This window comes from Aulostomus chinensis, chromosome 9 (assembly GCF_037954235.1).
Source record: "Aulostomus chinensis isolate RoL2024-O1b breed Wild chromosome 9, RoL_Achi_v1.0, whole genome shotgun sequence".
NCBI classification, from domain to species: domain Eukaryota; kingdom Metazoa; phylum Chordata; class Actinopteri; order Syngnathiformes; family Aulostomidae; genus Aulostomus; species Aulostomus chinensis.
In genome coordinates, this window is record NC_141328.1 from 12,767,186 (window position 1) to 12,786,823 (window position 19,638).

A 19,638-nucleotide genomic window follows, 5' to 3' on the forward strand; every position below is an offset into this window, starting at 1 on the left:
GACCTGGGTCAACTAAAGAGTGATGTAATGAGGGTATTTGACCAGTTTGGTGACCCTTTCAGCCAAATTGCTACAACCCATTTGAAGGACAAGACCATCACAGAACTGTTACATCCAGCTGAACCAGAAATTGTTACTGTAAAACAAACAGTCTCTTATGTGAAGCGTGGAGATTCCAGAGTTCTTGTCATAAAAATACATTGTTTTTATTATATACCATTCATTAAGAGTATGGAGCAGCTGCTTTCACATCCTAAAATTCTTGAAATGATCAATGAGGAGCCAGAGTCCTGTAAGGATGGATTTTTTAAATGATTTCATTGATGGGGAAATTTTTAAGTCACACCCTCTGTTTTTGAAAGTTCCCACAGCATTGAAGTTAATTTTATATACAGATGAAATTGAGCTTTGCAATCCTCTTGTTCGAGGTTCTCGTGCAAACAAAAACAAATTGTTATTGCTTTATTACACTTTAGGTAACATCAACCCTAAATACAGATCAAGACGAACTGCCATTCATCTGCTTGCCATGGTAAAATCAAAAGATCTTTCCCACTGTAGTATTGATGAAATACTTGAGCAGATTAACCATGATTTGATTGAGCTGCATATTGGTGTTCGGTTTGACACTTCAAATGGTGAGTGGACAATTTATGGTGCACTTTTGTTTGTGTGCGAATTTCCCCATTTTGATATCATCAATCAAATGTCACAGGACATCATGCATGTTATTCTTGAAGGTGTTGCCCCATATGAAATCAAATGTGTTTTGAAGCATCTTGTACTTTCTAGACATATGGATTTAGACACATTTAATTGTAGAATTATTGGTTTCCCTTATTCTCCTGTAGATATGAGGGACAAGCCTTGCCCCATATCTGTTACTACACTGTCATCAAATGACAATAAACTGAAACAATCAGCAGGGCAGATGCTGGTTATGTTAAAGATTCTGCCATTTCTCATCAACATGACTGGAGAAAATGCTCACACACAATTGTTACTTCATTTGTTGGAGATAGTTAAAATTCTGTTTTCACCTATTATTGCACTCTCAACTCTTTCTAGGCTGAAGCTTTTAATTGAGCAGCATTTAAGACATTTCAAACAGCTGTTTCCAGATGTAAATATTATACTTAAACAACATTACCTGCTGCATCTTCTCTCCCAGATTAAAGCACTTGGTCCTATTGTAAGTGAAGTATGATCTCACAAACATCTTCATCATGTCAATCAATATGCAATCGATCAATTGTTGCCATAATGCATGATGCTGTGCTTTCAATTGGGACAAGCTTTTGACCTGCAGCTACAATAAAGCAGTGTTGCCTCAATTCAAGTTAGGTCTCTTTCTTGAAACAAGATCATTCATCATACAACCTACATCTTATAAGCATAAAACATCATGATATGTCAAAGAAGCTCATTTCATCTAAAATATTTCTCAAAACAAGGTCATTTCAAGATTTTCTCACCTAACAAGATATTCAAGATGCACTATCTTGAAACAAGGCCCTCCATCTTTGTGTAATTTTGGTTATAAATGATAATGTCTGAAATTAAGTGCATAGACATAATTTGAATAGAAATAAAACAAATACTCATGGCAAGATTTTGAGTTTTTCCAGTACAGATGCAGGAACCAAAGGAAGAACTCATCTAGGTGGTCAAAAAATGTCTGCTTCAGATTCATGGAGACAATCCATCTGAATTCCTTTTCAATCTGCATAAAAACCACAAACATGGAGACAAAATATTAACATAAAAACATAATGTAATCAAAGGAAGAATGAAATACCGGTCACTTTAATAATACATCAAGTAGAAATAACACTAACCTGTCACTCTGTGAACAGAGCAGACCACCTGACTTTGAAATCCTTGACCAGTGGATCCTCCCCAATAATCTCCTTTCGCCTCAGAGAAAAGGTGTTGTCCATAAGTGCATCAACTTTCTTTCAGTCCACATTCCTTTTCACCATGTCACTCTCTAAATTGCACCTGTCTTCATTTCAAGTCTTCTATTCTGAGGGGTTACAGAGGTAGGGGTTCAAGGGATCTTGTTCATATGAGGGTTCTGGGACATCCTTCTGGAAAATTCTCAAAGTCGCTCTCTCCTCTGGCAGGTTGGTCAAATTGCACAATTCATTATCGTAATTTGGGTCTTGAAAATGTACAATCAGCAATGCATCCAAGCTTAGCTCAGTGTTCAATATATTGATGAATGCATCAAGCGACCGGAAGACTTTTAATTGGCAAGGCAAGGCAAGGCAATTTTATTTGTATAGCCCGTTTTCACAAACAGTTTGTCTCAAAGGGCTTTACATGGCATCATAACAACATCCTCTGCCCTTAGACCCCCCACATAGACTGAGGAAAAACTCCATAGAAAACCCTTTTAACAGGGAAAAATCTGACCTCAGGGTGAGCAACAGAGGAGGGATCCCTCACCCAGGACGGACAGACGTGCAGTAGATGTTGTTACAGAGTAGAAAACAGTTGGAAGTCTTCTAATATCATCTGGTGCCAGGATTATGCGAAACAGCATCCTTGAGTAGGGCGTGTCAAATTTTGATCGAAATTGAAAAAAATATGAAATTGAAAGGGCCTTAGTGGAGCCTATCACAGCGGCTACAGGCGAGAGGCGGGGTACACCCTGGACAGGTTGCCAGTCCATACATAGACAAACAACCATTCACACTCACATTCATTCCTACGGTCAATTTAGAGTATCCAATAGGGCACGGGGATAACATCCAAACTCCACACAGAAAGATCCCACAGACCCTTCTTGCTGTGAGGAGGCAGTGCTAACCACTGCCCGACCGTGCAGCCCGTTCATGAATTTTGCAGAAGCCAATGCAATGCATACAGGCAATTAGTTGGTGTATTTTAGGGTCATAAAGGACAGAAATTATAACATAAATTGATTTGAAGCATTTCTGTTGATATGTACAAAGGTGCAGTAATTGCAAAAAACCCTTAAAAATCCAAACGGATAGCAGAGTGAGCAATTCAGCTCTGAAACGTAAGAATTTACTTTCAATCTACCAGTTGCTACAAAATGTATAATTTTGTAGCCTGGTTGTAATAACATTGGATTGGCTGATTTGTTGGATAGTTGGTTAGTGTGTTGGTTGCTCTGCTGGCTGTCAGCCAGAGACTATATGGGACTATATGCAGCCAATTTGTATTCTTAAAATCGTAACATTGCAACTGCTTGAACCAGTATCATCTACCCATAAGATGGTTTTCTAGTTGAAAACACTGTGAGTTCTGCAATTTTGAAATAGAGGTTCAATACAACTGATGGTACCAGTCACTTTCAGGACTTATCAATCGTTGATATTGAGTGTATAAACTGCATCTTGATTGTGTGCTAGCTCCTACAATACCTACAAAATGAGTAGGAAATCACACAAAACCAGGAGTGCATCAAGTTGCCAGCTGAGTAATCTGGTAGGAGCAGGCAAAGAGTTTCCCCAGCAGAGCTTCCCACAGGCAGGGATCTCCTCAGGTATGGCCTGCTGAGGAGAGAGACAAGCCAATTTGACTGCAGGAACTATCTGTTTCCCAACTCATCAACATGGAAGTGGTTCCTGCACTTCTGTGTCAGTGGACAAAGGCAAAAGGCTCACTACAGCTCTCAGGTTCTGTCGCATTTGGGTTTCAAAGCATGGGCTGAAAGTTGCAATGCTCAAAAACCTGGAGAAGATAATGGAATATATAGTTGGGCTTTACATACCCAACTGGTTCAACATCAAGATGAACTCCAGTTGGATAGACAGACGAAAACATCTTTTGTACCATTCGGAACTTTTCAGGAGCCAGAAGAAGGAGGTGGTAGACCTTGTCATGCCTTTCTCCAAGCCTTATGAGGCCTGTCAACTCATTGAGTTCAGGGCCAAGGGCTTGAAGTTTGCTGTGGAGAGGCAAAGGTTTCCCATTCAGCATGGATTTCAGTTCCACTGGAAAACAGTCTGTTTGGCATTGTTTAAGCAAGCTTATTTCAGCATCCTTGTAGGTTGACATAAAAGCATCTTCAGAGGTTTGTTTGTTGCAATTATCATATGCTGCTTGCACCAGGTCCCTCCACGAAGGGTACTGGGTGAGGTCTGCGGATTCTGAGTATTGGTAGTTGTCAGACTGCAAAAGGTGATGCTTCTGAGTTCGTTGGAGTCTGCCTTGATTTCCTCCTTAGGTCTTATAGGCCAACTGTCATATGGTTGTTTAAGGAAAGCAGGCCCATTCTTCCATCTGCTAGGCTGTGAAAGGTCAAGTAGAGTCTTTCCCCTGGTGATATCATCAACTGGATTATTGGAAGAATCTACATAATTCCAGGAGAGAGGGTCTGTGAGTTCTTGAATCTCAGCCACCCTGACACCAACAAACACCTTGAAGCGGCAGGATTCAGACTGTAGCCATTCAAGGACCGAGATGGAGTCAGTCCACAAAGTAATCTGTTGAGAGGTGATGCGAAGTTCTCTCTGCAGGAGCTGAGCAAGCTGTGCACCAGCCAGGGCACCACACAATTCTAGACATGGCATAGACAATTGTCTTTTTGGAGCCACTCTGGATCATGACAAAGCTGGTCTGGCATTCTTTTCTATACTTAGTGAGTAGATAAGTCACTGCTCCATATGCCCGCTCAGAAGCAGGCACACCTGAGCTCCCAACAGACCTGTCAGCAATTACCACTCCTTTAATAGATGCACCTTAGTCTGCATACTTAGCCATGTCAATAATTCAAAAGAAAATATAATTCCCCCATTCATGTGTCATTGAATCAACTTCAACAGACGTACATTCTTGAGAAAAAAACTGTGCTGACCTGCTGCACGACTTGCTCACATGTTGAAGTTAGCACACGGGTCCCATGACCTAACATCAACTTCTCAGAACATGCTATGGGATTAAAGCACATCTAACTTGTTAGCAGACTGTCCATATACTTTGTTATAAGAAAAAAAAAAGAGTTTGTTTAATGTATTAGTTTTTAAGATTAAGATTAAGATTAAGATTAAGTTATAGCCGGTATCATGGAGCTTGCTAGGCTAGTCTCATCAAACCAACTGGCTAGTCAATGTAGCCTAAGGGCTAGAAGCTAATTAACTAATTTACATTCAGAGGATTAGTTCATTCGCATAACTAAATTGCAGGCATGTTCAGAATTTCTCCACGTATTTATTACACAGCTACTACTAGTCTAGCTGCTAGTTCATGTAAAAAGTGCAATTTTGTTCTTTTCCAGGATTCACATAGCTACTTCTAGCACTAGGCTAACATAGGGTATCACTTAAATTTTTGAAACTAAATGTTTGCACTTTATACTGTAGGTAAATGGTCAGTTCACAGTATTTCACTTATTAAAGACAAAACTCAATTTGTACTAAAATATCAGACAGTAGAAAAAGTTAAATTCACTTATGCTAACAGTCAGCTATTTCCATATCTGGTCCTTCGATAGAGAAGACTTTGACATTGGGTTGATGTTAAAGTTGACTAAACTAACGTTGTCTGCGTATGTGCAAAATGACGTAGCGTAGTGAACCAGAGGGTGAACTTCAACATCGATTTAAGATGACAAGAATAACTCAGTTGTGTCAACTCCATCCATCCATCCATCCATCCATCCATCCATTTTCTACCGCTTATCTTGTTAAGGGTTGGGGGGGGGGGGCAGTCCATCACAGGGCCAACACATATAGACAGACAACCATTCACATACACAGCCATGCCTACAATCAATTGGAGAATCCAATCAGCCTCGTCCCCTCTTGATGTCTTTGGACTGTGGGAGGAAGCTGGAGTACCCAGCGAGAATCCACGCCGGCACAGGAAGAACATGCAAATTCCACACAGAAAGACCGCACACTCGAGCTAGGGCTCGAACCCGGAACCTTCTTGCTGTGAGGCAACAGTGCTAACCACTGCACCACTGTGCCGCTAGTTGTGTTAACAGTGGATTAGAATTTCAAAGCAAAATCACAGATATTTATGTTATCTTAACAAATGTATTGAAAAATTTTGAGATGAAAGTTCATGTGACTCAAAAACAGAAGTTGAAACGGCAAAAAGGGAAAATCTTTTTTTTTTACAGTGTGCCTCCATCAAATGCATTTTTAACAACATTTAAATTAAGTGCATGTAATTACATGAATGTGCTGTATCCCTCAGGATCAATTCAAGTGGATGTCCTATTTCAGCATTGTGGCCATCTTCAGCTTTGTGGCTTTCTTTGAAATCGGCCCAGGCCCCATTCCATGGTTCATTGTTGCCGAACTCTTCAGTCAGGGGCCTCGCCCAGCAGCTATTGCAGTTGCTGGCTTCTGCAACTGGTCTGCCAACTTTGTAGTCGGCATGTGCTTTCAGTATATTGAGGTAAGGAGGACTATGATACCTAAGTAACCTAACTCAAAAAATAAATAATGTGTTTGTTTATGTCTTGTTTTTAAACAAGACCCCACAGATTTTTCTATTAGTCTGAGATTTCAGTTCAAGTCAAAATAAATTCATAAATATACCAATCATAATACAATCATAAAAAGTGTAAAGATTACAGCGACTTTGACAAGGACCTGCAAGTGTCCCTGGTCTATAGTATTAAGCCACTAAGTCACCACCAAGGTGTCATTTGAAAGACAGCTGGTGAACTTGCAACAAGATCATACATGCCTGAGGCTCATTTGACATAAGGCAAGAAGCACTTGTATATGCAGATTTGTTATTAAACAGGCACTGTCCTGCTGGCGGGATTTTCAGACAATCTAGAAATGTTATATCGTATGAAAACACATGCAAAAATCCACTGTTTACACACTTAAAGATGCTGCATATCATTTGAAAGCTACTGTTCTTGTGAACAACACTATGTAAACCTCTTCAAGATCAAATAACAACAGCAACTTCAAGAGTTAGTGCAAAACATATTATTATATTAATAAATGTCTATTAAGTGCTGAAGAATAATTCCTATTAGCCAAGCTCATTCTCTGTCAATATTTCCAATCAATTAGTCTACTACTGGAGATTCAACATACACACCTATTGAATGAGCCTAAGATGGCCACTAGTACCCTCTTAGACCTTGATCAACACCTTGTCAACCTGGAGCTTCCACATCACTTTATGAAGCTAATGATACAAGACAAGATCTTACTAGCATTCCATAGACCTCGCCACATTAATGCAGTTAGCCAGTAGAAGCAGATTTCAGAAATGATTGACATTATTCAATTAGCCAGTGAAATTCTTACAATATGCTGCAGCAGTGGGTAAGACTGATGAAAATTTAGGGAACCCCAGCTTATTTCATAGTAACAGCTGAAGTTAATCACATTTAAGATTGAAATGGTGTAAAAATAACTAATCTCTCTCAAAATGATCATATATGTTGAAGCAATCAAAAATTATAGCCTTGGGGTAAAAAATATGCTGTGTGGCATTTTTGAGCCAAGCTTAAAAACTCATAAATAACGAGACATATCCTGGAAAACACGAGTGTAACATTCATTCAAGTGTGAAATTCTTGCTTCAGCAATATGCTGCAGCAATGGGTAAGAGTGATGACGATTTAGGGAAACCCCAGCTTATTTCATAGTAACAGCTGAAGTTAATCACTAGGAGTTACATTTAAAATTGAAATGGTGTGAAAATAACTAATTTGTCTTAAAATGATAATATATGTTGAAGCAATCAAAAATTATAGCCTTGGGGTAAAAAATATGCTAAGTGTGACATTTTGTGCTCCGGCTAAAACTTTCTCACCCTACTGAACTTTAGTCATAGTTTTTGGAATTCAATTTTCAATCCTACTCAATGACATAAGCACTGACACTAATTCTAAATGTCTAACATGAAAAAGAAAGAATGTCAAATGTCAAAAGTAACTCTGTTTTGTCTTTGCCCTCACTGCAGCAAGTCTGTGGCCCCTACGTCTTCATCATCTTCACCATTTTGCTGCTAAGCTTCTTTGTCTTCACCTACTTCAAGGTCCCAGAGACCAAGGGCCGTACCTTTGATGAGATTGCAGCGGGCTTTCACCACTCAGCTGGCCAGGGTGCAGACAAATACTCTGCCCCTGAGGAGTTCAGCACACTCAGGGGGGATGACCCTGACCTATGAAAGCTGCCCTATGGTCAAATTACTTGTTACTCCTTCGGTACTCTTATCAAATACTATAATCAAATGATTAGTTGGTAAGTACCACTTCAGTTCCAGTAGTACAGGGTCTGTGCTGCTCCTCTTTGAAATGTTCCTTCATTGTCAAGTTACAAGGGTGACATCATCTGTTATTAATAAAAGCAGTGAGCCTGCTACACATTTTCTTTTGTGCTCTCTGATTTATTTCTGAAAGCTTTTAATAGCAGTGATGGGGTCAGGAGTTTCTTCCTGTGGCCAAGTGTCTATGAAACACACAATACGACATTCATCTATGTCCTACTGATTCTTCACTGTTTTGTCTGGCATCCAACTATCTCATTTTTACCTGAATGAAAAGGGAGAAGTTAAGTTTCCTCTCTAACAGTCTCACTTCCTGAAGCCAGCTCTATTGCCTTGTCACTTTGGTTCAATAATCTCCTTGGGGATTGTAGTGGTTGGCGTTATGACCAGCCAGCTTCAGCACAATCAGCTGGTCCCTGACGTGAGTAATGCAACTGTTACTGCTGGAAGACATTCAGCAGAAAAACATAGCTGAATGTAAAAGGTAATAGCATAAAAAAGCAGAACCCTCTACTAGCTATTTTCGAGAAGATGCAACGTCATTAAGTTAGTCAAAAAGTTTGATTTGTCAGTTCTTGACATCTGTAGGTGGACTCAGTGAAAAAGGATGCACTCCCTATATAGATATAAATGACATTCTAAATTTATGAAACACAAAAAAAAATACAACGGCTCCTATTTATTAAATGAACATAGGCTATTATAGGAAATGGAAACATGATGGGTATATGATCATCTCTTTGCAATGCTTGGCATTTTTCAACGAAGATGTAAATGGAGGCTATGATATAATCTCAGATCATATACACGTGTTTTCAAGACACGACATTGAATCTGAAAATTCCTCCACCATTCTGACTAGCATTTAAGCATTTGCACTCACATATTAATTCAAAAATAGTGGTGATGGTGATGGTAGAGACATAGTTAGGAGAGTGGAGTCATATCCTTGCAGAGTGACTACATTGTTTAACATTCATATAATTTCTGATTAACCACAACAGAATAAGATTAGTGTGCTGGTACACTCAGGTCACGGTGGAACTATGCAGATGGCTGTCCTTGACCAAAGGGGGAACTCTATGGTACACTGAAGAAAGTTTGTGACGTGGCTGTGAGGTTTCTCTACAATATTATGATGAACAGGTCTTTATTTGATGCTCTGATGTGCACAGAGGTGCATCGATCTCTCATCTGCCACCTCTGCATCACTGCAGCAAGATAACATGGTTTTCATGCTCTAAAACATATTTGGAGTATGCACCCTCATAAATGATATCGCTAAGGGAGTTTTGGCTTGGTGAAGTGATCCAAAAACTTGCCTGCTGCACTGAAATCATGATAGTCACTCTAGTAATATTAGTATCCAGTGGCTAACTTTTGACGAATGGAATCAAAACAGCTCGGGCACAGGGTCTTTCTGTGTGGAGTCTCCATGTTCTCCATGTGCCTGCATGGGTTCTCTCTGGGTTCTCCAGCTTCTTCCCACCATCCAAAGACATGCAATTGGGGACTAAGCTAATTGGATACTTTAAATTGACCGTAGGTATGAATGTGAGTGTGAATGGTTGTTCGTCTCTGTATGTTGCCCCTGCGATGGACTGGTGACCTGTCCAGGGTGAACCCTGCTTGTCACCCATAGACGCTGGGATTGGCTCCAGCCCCCCTGCGACCCTTAACAGGAATAAGCAGAAGACAATGGATGGATGGATGGATGGAATCAAAACAGCATATTGATACCATGAAAAGCTTACATTCATATAGGCATATTAGGTAAATCAGGTAAATTATTGCATATTATTATTATGATTAGTATTATTATTAGTATTATTATTATATTGCAATATAAACCATTGTGCCCAGATGTCTAGGAAACACCAGATTTTAGTCGAGGTTACTCCTCTTCCTGCCTTGCACATTCATGCATGAAAATAAACAAAACTTTGCAAAGAAGTCCAGTTCTATGCCAAACTCCCCTAACTGGCTAAACCAGTAGTTCTGCTGGTGGTACTTCAGCAACCAACAAAACAGTTTAATGTTCTCATGTAAACAGCGCTGTATAAATCTACTACAAATTCTCCTGAATAAATCTCCAATGTTCATGAAAAACATGCAAAACAAAATTTTATTTTCATTGTAGATGCAGTGTGGAAAAGATTTCGGTAACATGTTACTTGAATGTGGGTTCATCAGACTGACATAACACTGTCATAACAACCCAGTCTCATGTCAAAACATGAAAAGACTACGTTTGTCCACAGTGCAAAACGTATCAGTTCTCCGATAAAGGCCTCAAAATTGTGAAATGGGTATGGTTTTTTTGCCTATTCTTTTCTATTGGAGCGCTGGTAGGTCATGTGACTCTTTCATGCGGGCCTCTCCAAACAAAAACATGGCGGCCGCTCCTGTCATTTTCGGAGGAAAGTGCCTTCATCCAAGCTAGTTTTGATTTGATAAAGCATTCTGATGACATTTCTAGCGAGAAATATACATTTTATTTTCACAATATTTCCTCACTTCTTGTGTATAATCTTTGGTTTGTTCATTATTACGATGAATCTTTCACCTGACGGAATAGAGTCGTTATAGTGTCACGTTTTCTGCTCTTGCTATGGTGGTTGCTAAGGACGCCATTACTTTACTTTACCGCCATTATTGGAAGTCGGCCCCCGTTCATCTGTAAGAAAATCCGGAAGTTATCGCTCACTCCGAGAAACTGTTTGTGAAAACGGGCTATACAAATAAAATTGCCTTGCCTTGCCTTGCCTTGTGTTTCAGCTCTGTAACTTCTAGATGCTAAAACTGCTGCTGTCTTTGGGGCTTGTGTTTTGGGGCATCATATTATGTGTGTAAAGTTTGGTGTATGTAGCCCAAGTAGAAATACCAGAACCCAGATTTGATCCTCAATTCTGCTCCAAAAGGCTCTAGGAGTGCAAAAGTCACAGACCCTGATTTTGCCCAGTTTCACAAGGGGAGAGTTTTTTTTCTCTTTTAACCTCGGAAGTTGAAATTTTAGTATGTTGTTCTGTCCTCCAAAAGGATCTCATCTGTAGTGGTTTGACCCCCCTAAGTTTGTACTGCTGTCCGTAAAGGGCGTGGCAAAGTCCAGTAAAGTCTTTCAATTAAGCATCGTAACTTGGTCAAAGTTGCTCCAAATGAGATGAGATTTCTGGGAGGAGTTCACACGTCTGCCAGAAACCAATGCCCATGACAGTTGTTGTTAAGTCTCATTTGGTAATTTATGTGACTTTTAATGCAACGTTGACATTGTTTGAGATGTCTTTGTAATGACAATTTGACATAAACCAAGACAACATAACCTGTCATAATCATGACATAGTAGACCTGACTGTCAAACCTTAAAATACTATTTAGGTTCATATCTTAACGTGACATTAAACTATCAATGGTTCATTTGACATTAGCTGTCACAAGACCATTATGATTGTGTCCTAAATGTTGTGCTTTTCATAATGATGAATTAAGTGTAATAACAGTGCCAAATGAGTCTATAACTGTCATATCTTCTCTCCTGCAGTTATATACCTGTCATTAAGTGTAATTACAGAGTTAAATATGTTTTTAACAGTGTCATGACTGTTTTCTTTGAATTTAAGTAAAGTGGAACAACTTGAACCTTAAATTAAGAGTGATCACACTAAATGATTTACATAACTTAACAAAAGCAACACACAAGTCAACAGATTTTTCGTTCATTTATTTCAACAAAAAACAGAAAAAAACTGTTGCATGATTTGTATTACTTCTCCTAAAACATAGGGTTCCAGCATATACTTTGTATGTATTAATAGAACAACTTGTTATACGTTTTCAACTCACAATTTTAAGTGTATTTATACATTATTGGTAGGAGTTTTCCTCTTTTTTCTTTGCTGTGATGGTTTCAGCCATCTCCTCTTTTATAGCCCCCCTGTAACGCTCTGCAAATGTCAACATCTTCTCTTCTCCTGGGACCAGGTCATTGAAGTTGTCTGGAAATGTGATCGCTAGCTCAGCAATTACAGCTGTTTTACAATTGTGTTGCGGTCACCATTAATTTTGGCAAAGGCCTTCTTCATGGATCCAGAATTGTTGAAGATGCAGAGGGCATGCTTGTCGCAGCAGATAACTCCCTCAGTTATGGTCACTTCACAAAAGAACAGAAAACAAAGAAAGTCATGTTTTTCAGGCATGCATGCATTGGCATTGTTGATTTGGCATCCTGTAAGTCCTGTACAAACAGATGAGAAAGGATCCTACTTATCCAACTGCTGGTTTACTGTGCAACTTCCCTCTAGGCTGGTTATATTAGATCAGAATCAGATATCCTTTATTAATCCCTTGTGTGAAATTGTTGGATTGCAGTGGTCCATTTCATAGTAAAATTTATAGATTTAGGTTATAACAGTGTTATGACAATGTTTTCTCTGAATTCAAGTAAAGCAGAACAATTTGAACCTTAATTAAGATGTCATTAATTGTAATTACATAGTTAAATCAATTTATAACTTTTCATTCATTGTAACTACATAAGGAAATCAGGTTATAACAAGTACGCATTGGCATTGTTGATCTGGCACCCTATAGGTCCAGTAGTACCAGCAGATGAGAAAGGATCCTACTTATCCTCCTTCTCGGCTGGTTATATTAGATTTAGCTCTATCACTATCTGCCTCTGTGGCTAGCAATATCTGCCATCAAAAGCTTAGGTGGAGGATGCCAAGCAAGTAATGTCCTTTCTTAACTGTCTCAGAAGCTGCGCCAAACATAATCAGCTTGGGTAGAGAAGAACCAGCATGGTACAGTAAGCAGATTTTTTTTCTCATCTGTTGCAGAGGCTAAATATCTAACAAAAACGGAGAAGACCACAGAATATTCTGTGGAGAACTACAAAAGTAGTAATATGACTGCACCTTTCCACGTGCATTTGGAAACTTTTGCGTGTGCATGTGAAAGCGCGTCCTTGTGCACGTGCACCCACCGTGCTAAAACGGGGCGTGTCCGCTGTCTTCCAGAGATGTCAAACAATGAGAGTCTGTGGCAGAACCTAAACATGCCCAGGCATGTTCCGGCATATGGGATTCTGGGTAGTACTTAAATATGCCCAGAGTTTGTTAGCTGTATCATATGCGTTTCTGACCCGAGGTGTAGCCAGCTGGACTCCCGCCCATGTTTTTTCCGGTGAATCATGGCCATGACTGTGGTTAACGGTAAGTTTTTCCCCAATGCCTATTTGTTTTCATGCGTTTGTGTTTTTTCTGATATTTATGTGCGCACAAACGTGTCAGTTTCCTCTACCGCAACAATGGGTGATATTAATAAACGTGTTTGATGTAGACGTAATTAGGGTTATTGGGGTGTGTGACCAAATGCCCCGCATGTTGTGTGTGTGTGTGTGTGTGTGTGTGTGTGTTTGAGTCTAGGTACGTTTTTCCCCAATGCCTATTTGTTTTAAGGGGTTTGTGTTTTAACACACTGTTTTTCTGTGCGTAGATGAGGGTAGACGTTTGTATTCGTCGGTGGAGACGCGTCAACTAGAGGATCCGCCCTGTGAGATTCTAGTGGGATCTGTCAATGTATATGTGGATAATGATGATCGCTACATGGACCGTGAGACTTCAGACCGCTTTATGAAGCACCTTAAGTTGTACTTCCACTGCTAAACGAATCAATCATGTCGCAGTGGTTCGATGACTGTGAGGAGTGCAGAGCGCAGCAGCGGGACGATGGCTGCATGGACGTGTGACAGGGACCACATACGTGTGATGATGACATAGCCTATTGGTACTTTGATAGGAATTATGACGCCATCATGACGAGGTTGTGGAACGACAATTTCCTGCGCACAATCAGAAACTTTCTATATCTAAAGAAAATGCTCATCAGCCCCTCTAAAATAGCAGGAGCCGTTGACACAATGTTACACCATCTAGACCAACCAGACGCTGCCATAAAAGCCATTGACAACTATTATGGCAGCATACCGTCGGGTCCCGGATACTGGGCAAGCCGTGTGGACCACCGCTTGATTTCAAACACATGACAGCCAAAGTGAGGTTATTTTCGATGTGGGTGTTTTGTTGTTGTTTTTTCCCTGATATACTCTAAAAAAGGTTGATATTTATTTAACTCTTCAAACACTATGTGCGTTCTTGTTTTCTGTGATGACATGCTTGTTGAAGGGGCCAGTGTGATAAAATCTGAAAATGTAATTAAACATGAGTATCTGGTTTAAGGGGTTCTGTAGGAACCCAATCTGGCTAAAATATTTGATTTTGTAAAATACTGAGTTTAAAAGTAAACTCAAGCCCCGACAAGTCAAGACATGCCTGCGGACAGCGTTTCCTCTCCCTCGCCTTGCAACAAATGTGTGATATTATTAAACATGTTTGATGTAGACATAATTAGGGTTATTGGGGAGTCTGACCATATGCCCCGGTCAGGTGGCAGGGCTCCACCCATTTTTCATTTATGAGTATGGTTTAACCACAGTGGTTCAGGAGGTCAAACAGTTTGTGTAACCGGCCATGCGGTGCACAAGCACAGAGGATCGTGATCCTGATTTTTCTTATTGCTGGGAGAAATAATGGCTGATTGCAGCAGTAAGCAACTCTGTATATATTAGCCACGATTACATGCAGACTTTTTCTTCATTCCGATTGAAATTATTCTGATTGAAGAGTTCGGGTCAACTGTTTTCATGTGACGTGATCTATTCTGATCTGGTGTTTTCATGTGCCACTTCATTTAATCGGAACAGCTGTTTTACGGCTGTGTGTCTTGTGCAGAGCGATGTAAACATCACGTGACTGATGTTGGTCGATGCCGGCTTCGTTGAGTTTTTTTAACGGAATTTCTTGTTTTCCTGCCATCTAAGGGCGCGATAATGTTCAGGTCTTTGAGAGTTTGTATTAAAAAATAAACTCTCCGCTGCACACCAGTTCTGTTTACTGCTGCTTGGAAGGCGCCATTTTTATCAAGTGAGGAAACGTCACTGCACATTTACATCAAGACAGAGCATGCGCAGAAAGAACAGCTTCACCGTTTACATGATAAGATTTTACATCTGATCGGTTTGGGAAAGGAATATTCTACCCCTGTGAAACCGTATGAAATTCCATTCAGTTTAGGCCTCTTCATTCGGATTGAGGTGGTTATATGGAACATTTTTATTTGGTTTGGGCTTCTAATCCGATTCTGATTGGAATATTAGGCTCCATGTAAACCCAGCTATTGTCTTCACATTTTACAGTAACAAATTTACCACTAATTAAGTCTAACCCTAACCCTATATTAATTAATCACTTCTTTGTTTACAGACACCCCGACCGCACCTGAGCACAAAAACAGGCTCAGTTTAAAGAGGAGACAATTGGCCAGACCACAAAGGTGTGTAAGAGGGCTAAATCATCCTTTGTGTATGTAAAACACCCACCACACAATTTAACACATTTAATTTTAAAAATACAGACCCTGTGAGAAGAAGCCATGCACAGCTGAGAGAAAGGCAGTGAGCCACAAAGCATGATGGTATGTAACTGCATGCTTTTCAAACAGTTTTATCGACACCCTCAGACCTATCAAGTTTTTCTTATTTTCAATTCATAGATCCTACACCAGGATTCCTACATATCCAGCAGGCAGTCAATATGCTTGAAAGACTACCTATTTCCACACCTCACAACATTTGACTGCCCTTGACACCGGAGGGCACTAGAGGGCCCTGGATCATGCAACTGTCACCCACAGTGGTGGCTCTGGTGGTGCTGGAAGACATTTGTCCGACCAGACCTACAGAAGACGATTTTAATTCAGATTCAGATTCAGATTCAGATGACTTTATTTATCTCCGAGGGGCAATTAAAATACGGTACAACTGAGCAGCATGACATTAAAAAACAATAAACGGACATGACAGTGGGAATAAATAAGAGAATAAAAATAAGATTAAAGATAAAAATACAATAAATATACTACATACAGTATGTACACAATGTAGAATGAAGAGTAAGGTGACTGGAGTAAGTGAATAAAGTGCAGACAATGTAAACAGTATAAACAGTGTAACAGTGAAGACAGGATATTGAGTAGTCCGGGGAGAGTATGTAGACCTATGTATGTAGTATGTAGGACCTGTTGGCTGTAAACGTGTGAAAGAGTTCTGACAGGCAGGCCGATGATTTTGGAGCACACTGATGCAGTGCGCTGCAGTCTGTTCCGGTTCTGGAGGCTGAGGGAGTGGAACCAGCAGGTTATGGAGGATGTGATGATGCTTTCCACAAAGGCGTAGTAGAAAGTCATCATTATGGGCGCGCTGACTCCAAAGGAATTGAGTTTCCTGAGGAGGAACAGTCGTTGGTGACACCTCCTGAGAATCTCCTCTGTGTTGGCAGAAAAGTTCAGGAGGTTGTCAAAGATTGTGCCCAGGTATTTGTACTCCTCGACCACCTCCACTGGCTTCCCGTGGATGGTGGTGATGACAGCAGAAGCCAGATCCCTCTGCTTGCTGGAGAAGGTCACCACCATCTCTTTGGTCTTGCTGACGTTCAGTTCTAGTTTGGAGCTGTCACACCACTCTACAAACTCCTGAAGAGCGGATCCATGATGTTGTGCTGGGCCTGACAGCAGTGACAGGAGAACTGTGTCGTCAGCATATTTCACCAGGTGTCAGTTGGGCTGTGTGGATCGGCAGTCATCTGTGTAGAGGATGAAGAGCAGGGGGGAGAGCACACAGCCTTGGGGGGAGCCAGTTGAGGTGAAGCGGAGGTCCGAAAGGGAGTTGTTGACCCGAACTTTCTGAGTCCTGTTGGTCAGAAAGTCCAGAATCCACAGTATAAGCTGGTCGTCCAGATGGAAGCAGGAGGAGAGTTTGGTGGCCAGGATGTGGGGCTGCAGTGTGTTAAATGCTGATGAGAAATCAGCGAACAGAAGTCTGGCGGAGGAGTTAGGAAGCTCCAGGTGCTTGTGGATGGAGTCCAAGATGAAGATTTTTGCATCCTCGACGCCTCTGCGTGCGCGATAAGCAAACTGGAGTGGGTCCATCAGGGGGTCGGTTGCTCTGATGATGTGCTGTTTTATGATCTTCTCCATGGCCTTCATCACCAGGGAGGTGAGGGCCACGGGGCGGAGATCGTTCAGAGACTTAGGGTTGTTTTTTTTGGGGATGGGGATGACTGTGGAGTGTTTCCACAGCTGGGGAACTGTGTGACTGTCCATGGAGTGTTGAAATAGAGTCCGGAAAACACTGCCTAGTTGCCCCGCACAGTGCCTCAGGACTCTGCTACTGATGTTGTCGGGGCCGGGTGAGCTCCTTTCCCTGGTCCTCCTGAGGGCTCTCACCACGTCCTCCATCGTGAAGGTGAGTGCGGAGCTGCCAGGTTTGGCAATGAAGATCTGGTCTCCTCAAGCTGGATGATGTTGTCCGACTCAAACCTTGTGTAGAATGTGTTGAGGTCGTCGGGGAGGGAGGAGGGGTCACTGCTCTCCACCTGGATGGCTCTGGGGGTGGTGACCGCAGTGTTCACAGAGGCCATGGTTTTGAGGCCCTGCCAGGCTGAGCGGAGGTCCCCTGTGGTGAATTTCTTTTCCACAGTGTTTTTGTACTCCAGCTTAGCAGTTTTTATGGCCCTCTTAACTTCCCTGTTGACCTCCTTTTTTTCCAGTGCGGAGCCAGTGAAGAAGATCCTCTTCTTCTTGTTAAGGATTTCCTTAAGCTCCTTGGTGATCCAGGGTTTGTTGTTGGGGTAGATAGTGACTGTTTTTGAGGGGATGATGCTATCCACACAGAAGGAGATGTACGATGTTACTGTGTCAACTTGGTCGTTGATGTTATCAGAGGGAGAAAGGAGGCTGTCCCAGTTAGTGGATTCAAAGCATCCTTGGAGAGTGGAGATACTTTCCGCTGTCCACTGCTTGATGTACTTGGTGACCTTCTTCATCCTCTTGATGACTGGGGTGTAAGCAGGGGCCAGCAGGATGGTGTGGTGGTCTGCTGAGCCAAGAGGGGGGAGGGGGAGGGCTTTGAATCCATCTGGTACAGAACCATAGCATTTGTCCAGAGTCTAACCCTGTCGGGTGCTGCATGTAATGTATTGCTGGAAACCTTTGAGTGACTTGTCAGGGGAGCAGTGGTTAAAGTCACCCAGTAGGAACTTGGGAGAGTCCGGTGATAATAGTTCTAGTTTTTAAAGAGCTGGAGGAAATCTTTGCAACAGAGCTCGAACCAGCACAAGCAGACAGAGCGGAGACGAACCAGAGTAAACCCACAGATGAGGATTTAAAAGATCTGGAGGAAATCTTTGCAACAGAGCTCGAACCAGCACAACTGGCAAGAGACCCTGAACTTTTAAATGGAGGGCCTCACATCACACCACCACCACAATCTGAACAGGTAATTGCTAGAACTGTACATGAACCTGAAGCTGTTGCTTGTAGCAGTATTAACACACCAAACATTTCAAGACAAACTGGCTATGGGCAGGGGTCTGTGAGGGAGATTAGCCAATTTAATGCTATAGAACTGCGTCAAAAAGTTGATTTTAGGGATGTAGCTATTGACAACCCTGAATGTGTACCCACTTTTATTAGAGACAGGCTCTCTGGAGTGATTGACAGTGCATTAGAAAGGTCTGGCAGTGTTTTAAATGTTGTGTTGAGAGGACCGTCCCTGGCTCGCGACGTGCAATGTGCATTACAATCTGACGATGAATACAACCAGGATATGTTTATAGAGGCGGTTGCACAGGCTATTGAGAATAATGATTCATCGATGACTGACGACGAGCTGGAGTTTATTGTTACAGCAAAACCACTCAGGAGCAGGGCGTTTGAAATTGGGTAATGTGTGCTATGATCAGATTCTATCTAGAAAGGCACATGTCCTCTTTAACCCAAACAACAATGTAGAAGATAACAGCCTTTACTTTTCACTATGCCTAGCACACGCTGCCGATGCCGCAGCGTCTGAACAAGACAAATGGTGCTTGCCTCACATCTACTCGCATCGGCAGGTCTCGACCCCTCACAGCCGGTTTTATTCACACACGTGGCCAAATTTGAGGCTGTAATAAACGCCAAAATTGTGATTTACCACCACACAGAGGCCCGTAAACGATTGCAATGTTTCCAGACTAACACCGCACCTAATTTAAACACCATCTGGCTTTATCTACACAACAATCACTACTACTTCATCACCAACGTGACAACTTTTTTCGGCACAGCGTATGTCTGTAATTACTGCTACAACACTTATGACAGTCCTCTAAGGCATAAATGTAAATATTTGTGCAATGTGTGCTTTACACACTGCTGTGAACGAGCGTCAAACATTTTAAAATGCAAGGACTGCAACCGTATCTGCAAATCAGAGGTTTGTTACAAAGCACACAAAGAGCACGGTAAAACTCATGGCCA

The 19,638-nt window shown here is 41.4% G+C and overlaps 2 protein-coding genes and 1 long non-coding RNA gene across 4 annotated transcripts in view; all 3 read left to right on the forward strand.

The window, feature by feature from the left end:
- Positions 1-8,930, forward strand: part of LOC147255831 (solute carrier family 2, facilitated glucose transporter member 1-like) — a 45,945-nt gene extending 37,015 nt beyond the window's left edge. Inside the window, exons 8-9 of one of the 2 annotated variants that reach the window (XM_086213846.1) lie at positions 6,178-6,381; positions 7,918-8,930. In XM_086213846.1, coding sequence (XP_086069972.1) covers positions 6,178-6,381; positions 7,918-8,124 — 411 coding nt within the window. In that variant the 3' untranslated portion in view covers positions 8,125-8,930. The remainder of the gene's footprint in view (positions 1-6,177; positions 6,382-7,917) is intronic. The other variant, XM_086213845.1, reaches the window with a different exon arrangement.
- Positions 171-2,269, forward strand: LOC147255832 (uncharacterized). Its single transcript, XM_086213847.1, has one exon. The coding sequence runs from the start codon at positions 275-277 to the stop codon at positions 1,205-1,207; it is 933 nt and encodes a 310-aa protein (XP_086069973.1). The 5' UTR covers positions 171-274; the 3' UTR covers positions 1,208-2,269.
- A 3,052-nt stretch (positions 8,931-11,982) lies between the features above and the next one.
- On the forward strand, positions 11,983-18,172 carry LOC147255833 (uncharacterized). The gene is made up of 4 exons (XR_015117723.1): positions 11,983-13,433; positions 13,717-15,612; positions 15,694-15,753; positions 15,832-18,172. It is a non-coding gene; the product is annotated as an uncharacterized LOC147255833 (long non-coding RNA).
- Positions 18,173-19,638: the final 1,466 nt, after the last annotated feature.

Excerpts from the sequence above, each read along its gene's own strand:
- LOC147255832 (XM_086213847.1), top strand. The coding sequence starts at position 275 with ATGAGGAGCCAGAGTCCTGTAAGGATGGATTTTTTAAATGATTTCATT.